This window comes from Trichosurus vulpecula, chromosome 1, assembly GCF_011100635.1.
Source record: "Trichosurus vulpecula isolate mTriVul1 chromosome 1, mTriVul1.pri, whole genome shotgun sequence".
NCBI lineage: Eukaryota > Metazoa > Chordata > Mammalia > Diprotodontia > Phalangeridae > Trichosurus > Trichosurus vulpecula.
The window spans coordinates 63399026-63414267 of NC_050573.1; the positions used below are offsets into that span (position 1 = coordinate 63399026).

At 38.5% G+C, this 15242-nt stretch overlaps 1 protein-coding gene across 2 annotated transcripts in view; it reads left to right on the forward strand.

The window, feature by feature from the left end:
* Window positions 1–15242, forward strand: part of EPS15L1 (epidermal growth factor receptor pathway substrate 15 like 1) — a 124893-nt gene that overhangs the window by 12668 nt on the left and 96983 nt on the right. For both annotated transcript variants that reach the window (XM_036763262.1, XM_036763253.1), the window contains exons 2-6: window positions 10916–10957; window positions 12572–12661; window positions 13033–13080; window positions 14599–14694; window positions 15111–15173. In XM_036763262.1, the coding sequence (XP_036619157.1) occupies window positions 10916–10957; window positions 12572–12661; window positions 13033–13080; window positions 14599–14694; window positions 15111–15173 (339 nt within the window). The remainder of the gene's footprint in view (window positions 1–10915; window positions 10958–12571; window positions 12662–13032; window positions 13081–14598; window positions 14695–15110; window positions 15174–15242) is intronic.

The following is a 15242-nucleotide window of genomic DNA, read 5'->3' on the forward strand; positions in this document are numbered from 1 at the left end:
TGTTACTGGACAGTGAGTGGGTTTTAAGGAATAGTGGTCAATCAGGTTGAGTAGTTGGTTAGGTAGGGTGGGTTCAGGTTATGGAAGACCTTGAAAGGCCTTGGAGTTTGGAATTGTAAATTCTTGAGCAGGGAAATGACATATTAAAAGCAGTGTGTAATCTGGTAGTGTTATTAATGCTTTGAATTAAGGTATTCAGGAGTAAAAATGAAGTCGAAAGGATGAACTTAAGAGGCATTTCAAAGAAAAACCTGATGAGCCTTATATAATGGAAAGAAGAGTATTGGGTCACAGTTGCTGAACACTTCCTGCATTTTCTGCTTTGATCATCACACCCACTCTGTGAATTGGTACTAAAAGTATTGTTACAACTAATTTTACAGATGAGAAAGCTGAGGTCCACACAGGTTAGGTGATTTACTCAGTGTCAGTCATCTGTCGAGTGGAGTGGCAGAGCCACATTAAGGTCTGGGTCTCATAGTTGCCCAGTCTGGGGCTTTATTGACTGTTCCACATTGCCCGGAGTTGGGTATTTCAGGCTGGGAAGAGCATCACAAGCAAAGGCATGGTGGGAGGAGCTGTGTGTGGTGTGTGTAGGCTGGGGTCATTGAGGAGGTCAGCTCCAGGGGAGGGAAAGGTTTGTGTTAGGCCACTATGAAAATAAGATGCTGAGCATTTTGTGTGGAAGATCGCCTAGTCCAACCCCTTACTCTACATACAAGGAAACTGACCAACAGAGGTGAAGTGACTTGGCAGGGAGTTAAATTGCAGATCCAGGATTGAAATAAGATGGGATATCAAAAGTCAGTGTACTTTCCACTATAAACATGAGAGTAGAGAGAGTGGGGCCACATAATGAGCATTTTATCCATTTGATAGAAGACTCAAATTTGTAAAAAAATTGTGTTTATTTTAGCATTCATTTTTAATTTTTTTGAGTTCCCAATTCTCTTTCTCCAGCCCACTGAGAAGGCAGGGAATATGATATCAATTATATATGTGAAGTCATACAAAGCGTATTTCTGTATTAGCCATATTGCAAAAAAAAAGTCAAGAAAAATAGGTGAAAAAAGTATGCTTCAATCTACACTCTGTAGGTGCTTAATAAATACTTGTAGAATGTAAAGGCTCTGATGCATCCTGGGGGACTGTCAGTGTTTTTCCTCCAGAGCACAAATTCTGGGGGTTTCAGAGTAATAGCTAATACAACTTTGCACAGAGCAGATTAGTTGCTGTTAGAGCTCAAAGACACTCTCAGTTAATCAGTTCTCTCTCTCTGGATATAGATAGCATTTTTCTTATTGAGTCCTTTCAAATTGTCTTGGATCATTGTATTGATTAGAGTACTATAAGTCTTTCACAATTGATCGTTGTTGCAGTATTGATGCCCCTGTGTGCAATAATCTCCTGGTTCTAGTCACTTCACTTTGCATCAGTTCATATAAGTCTTCCCCGGTTTTTCTGAAAGCATCCCCCTGATCATTTCTTATAGCACGATAGTATTCCATCACAATCATATACCACAGTTTGTTCATCCATTTCCCAATTGATGAGCATCTCCCTCAGTTTCCAATTGTTTGCCATTACAAAAAGAACTGCTATAAATATTTTTGTACATATTGGTCATTTTTCTTTTTCTTTGATCTCTTTGGGATGCAGACCTAGTAGTAGCATTGCTGGATCCAAGGATATACACAGTTTTATAGCCCTTTGGGCATAGTTCTGAATCTCAGGACCTCAAATTTTGTGAGAGATTATTAGAGGATTCAGTCAGTGGTAAAAGTCAAGTTGTTCAAATACTACTAAAATGAAAATACTGCTAAAATAATAAAATGAGATGAGTTTGGCCCCAGGAGCTTTTCTTTCTCATCCTTTTTTCTGATTGCCTCATCTCTTCTGCCCTCCTTCTGAGGAGACACTGGGCTGAATTGGAGAGGCTGGACTGGGGGGACTGTTTCAACAATCGGGCTAGCAGCTGTTGTGGGGGTGAAAGACCAACAGAAGCCCAACAAGAAGAACACTGCCAGCACACTGCAAAAGCACAGGTTCTTTTGATCTGCTTCAGTAAGGAAAGCAAGGTTAAGGGGTTGACAAGCTTATTTTAATTCAGTATACAAATACTATTCACTTAGTTCAGGGGAAAAAGCCAGCACCCTGAACTTCGTAGTAAATACAAAGTACAAACATGGACAGACAGACCTTGTCTGATTCAAATCCCAATGCATAGTTACCAGAGTTTAACAAAGTCCCAGCATCCGGGTTACAAGCTGGAAGGCCCTTAGCTACAGCTGCCCGGAGTCTCCGCATCAGCACACCAGCATGAGTGAGAGCCCTAAACAAATTACAAACATCAACAGACACACCAAATACAGATTCATAGTTACCAACATCTAGGTTCAGCCCGGGAGCTCATAATGTGGGCTGGCCCAGAGTCACTCGCGCCACCACTGCTGTGGGTAAGAGCTCCAAAGAAGAGAAAGCCAACCCCTGGTTTTATATCTTTTTCAGGGTCAGGGGTGAGTCACACATGCGACTCACTCAGTGACCTAGAATCGTCACAAAGAGGTGACTTAAACCCATGTGGTCTGAGTGCCTCTGATGTCCCAAACATGTCACTCAAACTCATGTGTAAACTAGGCCCTCCCTTAGTTAGCCCCACCTGGGGCCCCACCTTGGTTACCAATTCACACCCATAGGTTTAGCACCTAATTGGGGTTTGGGCCTGGGGCTTAGCACCTAGTAAGACTCAAAGACACTTAATTAATAATTTTAAAACAGTAAGAAGGTCCCAACTCAATTGATATTACAGGGACAGGAAAGAATTGGGAAACTCTGAAGCAGGGATAGTAATAGTATCTACAGAAAGATGGGAACAATGAGAGAGATCTTTTAATATGATTTTTTATAATTATACCTGTTTTAAATGCCAGAAAATTCTGTTCATGTCCCATAGATATTTATTTTTTGATAAGCAAAGTCCTAAAGTCCCTAGTGGATTTGGTTACACATAGGGATTGCTATTGGAGCTTTCCAGTGATGGGAATACCAGTGTTCATTATAGAATGCTTATGTCAAGCTAAATAGAAAATTGCTTGGTAGGCATTGACTTGTTACCAAGAGACACAGATAGCTTGTGACATATTTGGACAAGTGAGTTGTGGAATGAGGATTTTATCTTCATCATTTGACACTATGTCAGGCTATTGTAGGTGCTTAATAAATACTTGTAGAATGTAAAGGCTCTGACACAGCCTGGGGGGATTGTCAGTGTTTTTCCTCCAGAGCACAAATTCTGGGGGGTTCAGAGTAATAGCTAGTACAACTTTGCACGGAGCAGATTAGTTGCTGTTAGAGGTCAAAGACACTTTAGAAGTTATCCAATCCAAACTCTATCCCTCCACCCCCTCTTACAGATGACTTACAATGACTTGCCCAAGGTCACATAGTGGCAAGCTGGATTCAGATGGTCCAAGAAAAGAAGTATTGGCTCCAGGTGTTATGCCTCCAGGTCCATTCGCTTTCCCCTGCACTGCCTTTCAGGAGACTGACACCCACCAGTTAGTTTTCTCCTTTGATCTGCACTAGACAAACAGTGACATTCTTACTCCTTGGCTCAATTTTCATTACAGAGCTTTTCACTCCTGTAACTTGTTACTATTACTTAAATCCTTCCTTATTACTTATATTTTTTCTCCTTTGGGAAACCTCCCGGTCTTACAGAATCAGAATTTTAGAAGCCAGAGGGACCTCAGTGGCCTCCAGTTCAAACCAGAATTGAATGAAAGATCCCTCTTAACCTCCTCACTGAGTGATCACTGGACAACATTGCCTGCTAAGAGGCAGCCCACTTCGCTTTTAGAGATTTCTGATTAAGATGTTCTCTATAGCCATTTTAAATTTGCATTTTTGCAACTGCCTTTTGCTCATTGTCTTACTAAGTAACAATTTAAAATTTATGTCTTTGTGTAGGGTACTTCTGTAGATGATGGTTCATTCTTAATGAACATAAAATGGATTATTATTAATTTCTTTTGCTAACATGGCCCCATATTCTGCAGGTGTACCACATGTATGGAGTCTGTAGTCCCCTAATCCACTGTCTACATTTTTTTGACCCACATGTAATTTCAGCTGTATAGAAAACTACTATGTGAATAATAGTGAGAAAATTTTCTAATTAATTTTTTTAAGTGAGCAAAAATCTTTCTTTTCTCCCTCCCCTTACGGCCAGTTTAGAACAAGAGAAAAACAAAACTCTTGTTATAAACATGTAGACAAGTGAAACAAATTTTTTATATTTTCCATATCCAAAATATATCATTATATATACGTGATTGTGTGTGTGTATATGTCATATATATGACATATATGGGGTAGCTAGGTGGTGCAGTGGATAAGAGTGCTGGGCCTGGAGTCAGAAAGACCTGAGTTCAAATGCAGCCTCAGACACTTACTGTGTGACTCTAGGCAAGTCACTGCACCCTGTTTGCCTCAGTTTCCTCATCTGTTAAATGAGTTGGAGAAGGAAATGGCAAACTGCTCTAGTATCTTTGCCAAGAAAACCTCAAATGGGATCATGAAGAGTTGTGACTGAACAACAAATAACATATATATCATGTATATCATAAATATATATATATATATATATTGTCTCATTGTGCATTTTAAATCTTTCACCTCTATCAGGAAACAGGCAGCACATTTCATCAGTAGTGCTCTGGAATTGTGGTTGGTCATTGTGCTAATAGAGTTCCAAGTCTTTCAAAGTTGTTTGTTTTTACAGTGTTGTTATGATTATATAAATTGTTCACTTGCCATCAGTTCACACAGGGCTTCCTAGGTTTCCCTGAAACCATTCTCTTGGATCATTTCTTACAGAGCATAGTATTCTATCACGTTTATATACCATAACTTTTTCAACCGTTGTCCAGGTATTGGGTTCCCCCTCAAATTCCCATCTGTTGGCACCTCAGAAGAGAGCTAGGAATATTTCTGTACATCCTTAGTTAGAGTTTGTTTTGCTTAGGATTCATCCCTCCCTCTATTTCCCCCTCCTCCCCTTGCCCTCCTGTTACTCTGTTGAGTGAATGTAGCTTTGTATCTAACTGTGTGTGTATTCTTCCCTCCTTTCTTCAGGATCCAAACACAGAGGTTTGGCATTCAGAGCCCTTCATGGCCTGGCCCACATCTGTGTTTTCAGTCTTCTTACCTTTTACCACCTCCAACCCCTCAGTGTACTCTTCAGGGTAGTATGCTGGTCTCCTTGTTGTTCCTCAAACAAGGCACTCCATCGCTGGGCTATGAGCTTTTTCTCTAGTTGTTCCTCATGCCGGAATCTCCTCATTTCTGCCTCTTGGCTTCCCTGGCTTCCTTAAAATCTCAGATAAAATCCCACCTTCCACAAGAATCCTTTCCCTCTTAATCCTAGTCTAGTGCCTTCCTTCTGTAAATTGCTTCCTATTTATCATGTGTATAGCTTGGTTTGTATGTAGTTATTTACATGTTTTCCCTCCTATTAGATTGTGAGCTTTTTGAAGGTGGGGACTGTCTTTTGCCTTTCTTTGTATCCCAGGGCTCTGCACTACTTGATATGTAGTGGGCACTTAATAAATACTTATTTGACTCATTTTGACCATTTTAAATGAGAGTGAAGTTCAGGTGGCAGCTACTTCCCCACCTTCTTGTTTGTAGAGACTTCTACTTACTCTAAACCAGGTTATGTGAAATCATTTTCCCAACCTTTCTTTCTCCTCCCCCTATTCCTCTTCCTCTCTTTCTATTCTTTGTTTAAGATCACGAAAACACAACAGGCCTTCAGTCTATTAGTCATTAGAGGGTCAGAGGGAAATTCACTTTCCCTTAAAAATGTTTTTTCCTTAGATAATTTTAATTTTTCATTATTCTTTACTTGATAAACACAAGTTAACATGAACATATTTATGCAAATAAGAACAGGAAAAGGATTTCTTATGAAACTATGAATCTATTACAAACAACTTGCTTTTAACAACAACAGCAACAACAAAAAACCAACCATATAACATATTCAACATAGTAGTTTTAAAGTTGTTCTGCTTGTCTGTGCCTCTCTCCAGAAAAGTCTTCCTTGACTGCAATTAATGCAGTTGCTCAACAAGTTACAGGCTTAGAGATAGCTTGGGGTTTTGAGAATTTATGTGACTGACTCAGGATTGCACAAAGAGTATATGTCAGAGGGTGGTCTTGAACCCAGGTCATTGTGAATCCAAGGTCTTTATTCACATTGCCTCTAACTGTTTTACAGATGACGGTTGTTCCTTTGCTCAGGTTCACAGCTCTGGCTAGTTATTGACAGAACCAGGTCAAGAACTCAGGACAAGAACCGAGGTCCCTTAGCTTGATATTGTGGAAGGCTTTGGATGAGAAGATTGGTGTTAGGATCTTGGCTCTCTACTCTCCACTCTCTCTTCACTTAGCTATTTATTTCTCTTACAACCACTTTATCCTACTTCATGTTACATAGGAGAGAGCCCTGCTTGGAATCAGAGGATATTGGTTTGATTCCCAGCTCTCTGTGACTGAGCAGATCCTTTTTCCTTTCTGGGACTCAGCTTCGTCATCCATAAATTGAGGGGTTTAAACTAGATGATTCTACTAGTTTCTTTCTTTCCATATTGGATCCTATGGCTAACTCCAAGTTGATTGCTTTCCCCCCCACCCTGTTTTACCAACCATACTGTGAACTTTTCCTTCTGTTTTTTCTCTTACCTCAATTAATCAGTTAACTACAAAAGCAGACTTGGTTGTGTATCATTAAATTGATAGCTATAGAGATTAGTGTTTTTGTTAATTTGAGTCAGACAACTTAAGGTATTCTTTGAGTTTAGTCGGACCATTATGATTTCTAAAGAATAAAAATTTTAATTTTGTTTTCAAATAAAAATCAGGCATTAACTTGTAATGTAGACTTTTGTGATTCTCTGTTAGAAATGTAAGATGGCCTTTTAAATCCATCAATAGGCCTCAAGCCCTTATGTGTTGAACACTTTGATGGCAAGTCCCTGAAAGGAGATTGAGTTTGCCCCCCTAAAACCTGCAGTCCAATGGATGATAGTCTCTAAAGAAATACACTGCTTTGGTACTTGTCTAATTACATTCAAGGACATTTCATTTGGTACCTTGGTGTCTTCAATAGTTACCCCCCCCCCTCGCCTTTTTTTTCCCTTGGATAAGGACCAGAACTTTCCTTTAATGAGCCAAAAACCAGATTTCTCTTTTTATAAAACTTTGCCCCTGGGGGAGGTTGTGACATTGGCAAAGATAAACTTGAAATAGTTGAAATAGTGGTGTTCACACAATGTCCTGAGATCTAAGATAAGGCTCCCCAGCCTGTTTGGTGGTCTCCCTATGACAGTGTATAATAGTGGCTCACTATTGATTTTTCTTAGACAAAGGAGGATGGGTAGTTAGTTCTTAGGTTGTGCAGAGGATTCAGTCATTGTGAAAACTATACTTTCCTTTCAGGCTTATTAGATTTTATTGTCATTTTAGGTTATTTAAAATCATAATAATTCAGAAATTCATGATAATTCACAATTATCATAAATAATTTATCAAAATTCATGATAATTCAGAAAAATTCAGCATAACTATTATCCACAAAAGAAATGCCCAGTGGATGAAGGGAGCCTATTGTCTAGAGGATGCTCTGCAGTTGGATGGATGGCTAGCAGAATTCCAGCGTGGGTATCCTGAACAGGCACTGAAAATAGACAGTACTGTGGCCCCAGCATTGAACCAGGAAGAGGATCTGGGTTGCACTGCATTTGGGAAGTCAACAAGTTCTTTTAATGACTCCAGGCTTTCTCTCTGAAACAAAGAACTCTCTTTTTAATACAATAGTCTTCTAGTGATTTATGGCTGTGAGCCATGGAATTCTTCAATCTTTGAATAATTGAAGTTGAATATCACTGAAAGAGCAGAGGAGACGTACCTGAGGAGTGCAGCACATTACAAAGAAGGAATTAGGTAGAGGTGGTGAAAGGTAGAGGCCTAAAAATCCACAGCTGTACACCAGAATGTAATTGGGAAATGTTTAACAAAATAAATGACAATATGGCATAGATAATGTCTAAGTCGGTATGCAGGCTATAGGGATCTTTTTCTATTAGAGTTTGACACCACTGGTGGAAAGTATGTCATCAGAGAAATATGTGACCAATCCATGAGTTGGTTATGTAATAACAAAGAATAAGTAATGGACAGCCTTGGTGTTTACACAATGTCCTGAGATCTAAGAGAAGTCTTCTAGCATGACAGATTCCTGGGAGGACAGACAAGAATTGCGCAGGATCAGAAGGTATGGATGAGTTGCGAGCTTCATCATTGAGTAGAGTGGCCCACATTAATGATATCAGTGAGCAAGCTTTTATTAAGCTCTTCCTGTGTGCTAGGCACTGTGCTAAACACTGGGGGTACAAAGAAACTCAGAAAAAGCAATCTGCTCTCAAGGAGCTCACAGTCTGATGGGGGAGAGAACATGCAAACAACTACAGATAAGTTATAAACAGAATAAATTGGGGATAATCTCTGTAGGAAGGTAATGAAATTAAGGAAAACTGGGAAAGGCTTGTTGTAGAAGGCTGCACTTTAGTTTAGACTTGATGGAAGCCAGAGAATCCAGGTGTTTCAGACACTGAGAAAGTGCTACCAACTCTGCACGGACCTCCCCTCCACCTCCCCACCCCCCCAACCCTAGCCCTTCAAATGGAGCTTAATGATTGATGTGGGGCCACCTTGTGGCTGAATTATAAAGAACATGGCAGAAAGAGTAAGCAGTTTTTCCATAGTTTGAGGAATAGGTGAAATCTCATTATTACAGAGTTTAGAATCTTACCGTTTCTTTTGTGATGATGTCTGTAGTGATCACCTTGGGCAAGCCACTTAATCTCTCCCAGCCTCATTGTCTTCATCTGTAAGATGGGGTTAAATAGCATCTAGCTCATTGGGTGGTCATGATGATCAAATGAAATAACATGCATAGCCCTTTGCAAACATTAAAGCACTGCATAAATTCTAGCTATTGTTATTAACATTACTACTTTAAGAATGACAGATTATTAATATTATTTGCTACAAATGAGTTTAGTGTAAGATTTGCCACAAAATTGATTAAATTTATAAGCAGACCTTTCTCTCCAGCATTGTTAGTAGTTTCTGCAAAACATGGTATTAGGTGAAATGATGTTTTTCCTGGGAGCAGTTAACTCAGATCCTCACTGATTACCTGATTTATTCTTTGGATATTTGTTAAATAATGTTCGACAGGATTTTGTGGTATAGTGTGGTCATAAGGAACTAATGTTCTTATGAAAGAGCTCTGGTTAGGCTATGCTTTCATGTATAGAATCCCTCTCTTCTTTCAAGATGCAGCCCAAGTACCATTTTCTACATGAAGCCAGATCTAGATATCAAGCCCCAGTATCTCCTCTTGCCTATTGAACATTTCAGACAGGATATCTTGAAGACATCTTAAACTCACCATGTTTGAAACTGAATTCATTACCTTTTCCCCTAAATTCTTTCTTCTTTCAATCTTCCCTATTTCTAATGAAGCTACCACCATCTTTCCTGTCTCTCAGGTTCATAACCATGGCATTATCCTAGATTTCCCACTCTTCTTCACCCCATATATCCTCATAAATTTCCATATATCCAGTTAATTGTTAAACTTTGATATTTCTGTCTTCACAACATCTCTTGCATCTGACTCTGTCCATTCACTCAGCATGCTGCTTTAGTTCAGGCCCTCATTACCTTTTTGAGTAGATTTTTTTGACAGCCTTATTATTGTTTTTCAATTCTCATACCACTTAAAGGTATACCATATACTTCTACCAAATTAATTTTCCCTAAAACAGATCTGGCCACATCATTTCGCTACTCAGTCAACTTTACTAGTTCCCTAGATAAAACCTAGTGCTAATCTAACCCTAGTGCTACTAGATAAAATATAAACTTCTCTATTTAGCTTTTAAAGTCCCTCACAGTCCAGTCTTTCCAGTCTCCTTGGACGTAATCTCCATCCCCTGTTCCACCCCAACTCCCATGCCTATTCTGCAGTCCAGCCAAACTGGTCTTCTTTCTACTTCTCACATATGACCCTCCATCTCTTAACTTTATGCCTTTGCACTGGCCCTCCCCCATTCCTGCAATGTATTACCTCCTTAACTCTGGCCTTGCAACATCCCTCCTTCTTCCTTTAAATGGCGGCTCAAGCATCACTTTCTGCCAGGGGCTTTTCTTTCTTTCAAAATCAGGGGTTAAGTGACTTGCCCAGGATCACGCAGCTAGTACATATCAGATGTCTGAGGCTAGATTTGAACTCAGGTATCCCTGACTCCAGGGCCAGTGCTCTATCCACTATGCCACCTAGATGTCCCTGCCTGGGGCTTTTCTATCCCTCCCAAACTACCTTGTATTTCTTTGTTTATGTTTGCATATTTATGCTGTATATATTTTTATATGAACTTATCTCCCCATTAGAATGTAAGCTCCCTGTGAGTAGGAATTACTTTATTCTTGTACTTATATCCTCAGTGCCTGGGACAGTGTCTGGTATATAGAAGGCACTTGAATTCTTATTGGTTGCTAGTGCCCTCCCTTCCTACCTTGTATTTATTCTGTATTTACTTATATATGTACTTGTCTCCTCATTTGGAATGTAAGCTCATTATAAGGAGGGATTGTTTTATTCTTTGTATTTATATCCCCAGTGTTGCAGTGCCTGGCACATAGTAGGTGTTTAGAGACTGTTAATTATATAGAAGACATTTTGATGTTTACTGATGGCAGATTTCAGTAATATCAGGATTTTTTTTTTTCTTCAGCAGTTTGACTTTTTTTGACTTACCAATATCTTTGATTTTATTTGCAGTTTACGACTGGAAATCCATTATATGAGTCATATTACAAACAGGTAGGCTTATTTCTTTTTTTTAAGCTGGGGTAAATTTAAATATAATGCCATTAATTTATTATTTCGGTTGCCAGAGAATGGAGAAATTGTGCAGTTGTATATTGCTTTACCATCTCTCCTCTTTTTTTAAAAAAAAATTAATTAATTTGTTTTTAGTTTACAACATTCAGTTCCATAAACTTTTGATTTCCAAATTTTCTCCCCCTCTTCACCTCCCCCCTCCTCTCTCAAGACAGCATGCAATCCAACATAGGCTCTACATATACCTTCACATTAAACATTTTCACATTAGTCGTGTAATAACCAGTGGAATGAACCATGAGAAATTTTCACATTAGTCGTGTAATAACCAGTGGAATGAACCATGAGAAAGAAGAAACGAAACAAAGCAAAACAAAAAAAGAGAGAGAGAGCAAATAGTTTGCTTCAATCTGTATTCAGACTGTAATTCTTTCTCTTGATGCGGATAGCTTTTTTCAACATGAGTCTTTTGGAATTGTCTTAGAAACTTGCATTGCTGAGAGGAGCCAAGTCTATCAAAGTCATCACAGATACAATGTGTCTGTAATTGTGTACAATGTTTTCCTGGTTCTGTTCCCCTCCCTCAGTATCGGTTCATACAAGTCTTTCCAGGTATTCTGAAGTGTATCTGCTCATCATTTCTTATAGCACAATTTCTTATTGCACATGACACTCATATACCACAACTTGTTGAGCTATTCCCCATTTGATGGGCATCCCCTTGATTTCTAATTCTTTGCCACCATAAAAAGAGCTGCTATAAATATTTTTGTACATAGGGGTCCTTTTCCCATTTGTATCATCTCTTTGGGATACAGCCCTAGAAATGGCATTGCTGAGTCAAAAGATACGCACATTTTTATAGCCCTTTGGGCATAGTTCCAAATTGTTCTCCAGAATGGTTGAATCAGTTCAGAACTCTACTAACACTACATTAGTGTTCCAATTTTCCCACAACTTCCCCAGCATTTATAATTTTCTTTTTTTGTCATGTTGGCCAATCTGACAGGTGAGATGTGGTACCTAAGAGTTGTTTTGATTTGCATTTCTCCAATCAATAGTGATTTAGAGCATTTTTTCATATGATTATAGATATCTTAATTTCTTCCTCTGAAAACTGGCTATTCATATCCTTTGACCATTTATCAATTGGGGAATGACTTGTATTCTTATAAATTTGACTCAGTTCTTTGTATATTTTAGAAATGAGGCCTTTATCAGAGATATTGGTTGTAAAAATTCTTTCCCAATTTTCTGCTTCCCTCCTAATCTTGGTTGCATTGGCTTTGTTTGTACAAAACCTTTTCAATTTAATGTAATCAAAATTATCCATTTTGCATTTCACATTGCTCTCTATGCCTTGTTTGGTCATAAATTCTTCCATTCTCCACAAATCTGACAGGTAAACTATTCCTTGCTTTCTCAGATTGCTTATAGTATCAGGCTTTATGTCTAAATCGTGACCCCATTTTGATATACAGTGTAAGATACTGGTCTATGCCCAGTTTCTGCTATACTATTTTCCAGTTTTCCCAGCATCTCTTCTCTTTTTAAGAACTATCTCATCTAGTCCCTCTGTTTTGTTTATTACAGGTAGATCCAACGTACACAGGGAGAGTTGGGGCTGGTGAAGCTGCACTTTTTCTGAAAAAGTCAGGTCTCTCCGACATTGTTCTTGGAAAGGTAAGCGATGAGTTGATGGTTCATCTTTCTAGGTTGCACCCGGATCTCAAAAGTCTTAGAGCTCCTCACTGAGAATCGTCCCTTTTCCTGGGGCTGAGTTGTTTTCATTATGATCTCCCCTTTTTCTTCCTAGGAGTTGTGCTGATGTTGCCCTCCTGGGCAGGGTCTGCCACTTCTGTCCTAGCTGAATGCTATGATGACTTCATTTATACTCCCTTTTTCATCTTAGGGGGATTATAGGGAATGGGAGACAAGGGCGAGGATGTTGGGTGTTGGTATCTGGAGAGGTTGAAGATTTCTGTTTGAAGCTCCTGGGATGACAGCACGTTCAACTTGGAGGGTCACGTTAATGCCTGCTTTTCTCTCTGCAGATTTGGGATCTGGCAGATCCAGAGGGTAAGGGCTTCTTGGACAAACAGGTATATATACATACATACAAACAGGGCAAGTGGGGAGAAAGCTGGCAGGTGGCCTGAGGTTAATAAGAGCAGTGCACCTTCTACCATATTTATTGCCACTCTGTAACAGTAATTGTATATATGAGAAAAAAGTTATTAAATTGTTAAAATTGAAAAGTATCTTTTGAGACTTTTTAACACCTGTAATTCACTTTTTGTATCATTTAAGGACACACTATTAAGTGACTTTGGCTAGGGTAAAATATTACTGTAAGGACTTTAAAACTTACAAATATGTTTAGCTTCAAAAATGGTTGAAGCTCTCAGGTCAATTAGAGACACTTGCTTTTTTATCAGAATTAAAAATCATTTATTAAGTCATTACTGCCAAATAATAGGGCATAAGGTGAAAGGTGCTGGACTTGGAGTCTGAAATTCTTTATTCAAGCTTAATCTCAACCATGTAGAAGTTGCTATCCCAGTGTCTTTGACCTGGGACTGATCCCTTCACTTGTCTGGGCCTTAGTTCCTTTGTAAATGCTCACCTGTATATAGAATTTCAAGGTAAAGTACTTTCCTCACAACAAACCTGTATGAGGGATAGTGCTTTTATAAGTGAGGAAATGATTTGGCTAAGTTTGCGAAACACGGGAGTGTCAGCTTGGATTACAACTTTTGGGAGCTCAGGCCTCTTTTCACAGCAGGCCATTGCCCTGGAAAAGTAATGGGTCATCTCTAAGTTTCCCTACCACTTCTCACTGAGTTTCTGGAGTAATTTAGATAGCTAAGTATTATGGGTAAAATGCAGGCATTTGCAATACAGTTCAAGAATCTGTCTCATTCGTGTGACAGCTGAAGTTTATTAATATAATAATATTAGTCATTGGAATGGCAAGTGCAGAGGATTGTAGAATCTAATATCGTCTGCTTGTGAAGGAGTTATGAACCTGGTATACACATGAAATAATAAAAAAATTTAAAATAATGGCATCATGATATAGGGGTAAGACCACATTGGACTTGCAGTCAGGTGACATAGGTGTGCGTCCTGGCTTTGACACTTAACTAACTTAGGTAATGTATCCCATAGGGCTGGCTCCTTGGAAAATTAAATGAGAGTGGAGATCTAAGTTGTATGTTGTGCTTTGTAACTGTAAAATACTCCACAAATGAACAATTTTTATATTTAATCTATAATTTGAAACCTTGAACTGATTAGTAATTTATATTGCATGTACAATTTGGCATTTGTTTCAGTAAGTTTCATAAATTTTAGGAGCAGATTATTTCAAAATATATTTTAAAAGTTCCGTGATATATAATGCAGCAGGAAAAATACAATTTAACAAATAGTACATGTAAAAATTAGTCAGTTGGCATGAGGTAATTTAAGAAGTCTGAGGTGATTTAGATTTTTTGCACAATTGTCCGCATTGCTAAAATTAATTCTTCTGGAAACCAACACCTGAAGACCATTTGCTTGCACATTTTAAACAATCTCATATTAACTGTTGACTTACCATGTTTTTGGATTTGTAGGGTTTCTATGTTGCCCTGAGACTAATAGCATGTGCACAAAATGGCCATGAAGTTAACTTGAGCAGCCTAAACTTGAATCTTCCTCCTCCAAAATTTGTAAGTGATTATCATCAAAACTGTTAAATGAATTTAACCTTTATGTTTTGTAAATTACTCTTTTTGTCTTTATAAGCACCAACCCAAGATCTCATTTTTCCCTTCTTGTATAAGCTTTGTCTTTGCTATTCTTTTGAGTAAAAACAGACTTTCATTCCTTACTTTTTTAATGTAAATAATATTTTATTTTTTCCAATTACATATAAAGACAATTTTCAACATTCATTTTTTATAAGATCTAGATCTTGAAGTTCCACATTTTCCTCCCTTCCACCTTCCCCTACCCCATCCCCAAAATGGCAAGCAGTCTGATGTAAGTTATACATGTGTAATCATTTCATTCCTTATTAATGATAATACTAATAACATTAACAATATTGGGTGGGTACTAACATCAGATCTTTTCCCCTTTTCAGCATGACACTAGCAGTCCTTTATTGGTTACACCTCCTTCGGCAGAGTCCCACTGGGCTGTTAGGGTAAGTTGAGCATGGAACCACTGAGCTTCATCTCTCTTCTATGGAGAATTTCATATTGAATGTTTCTAA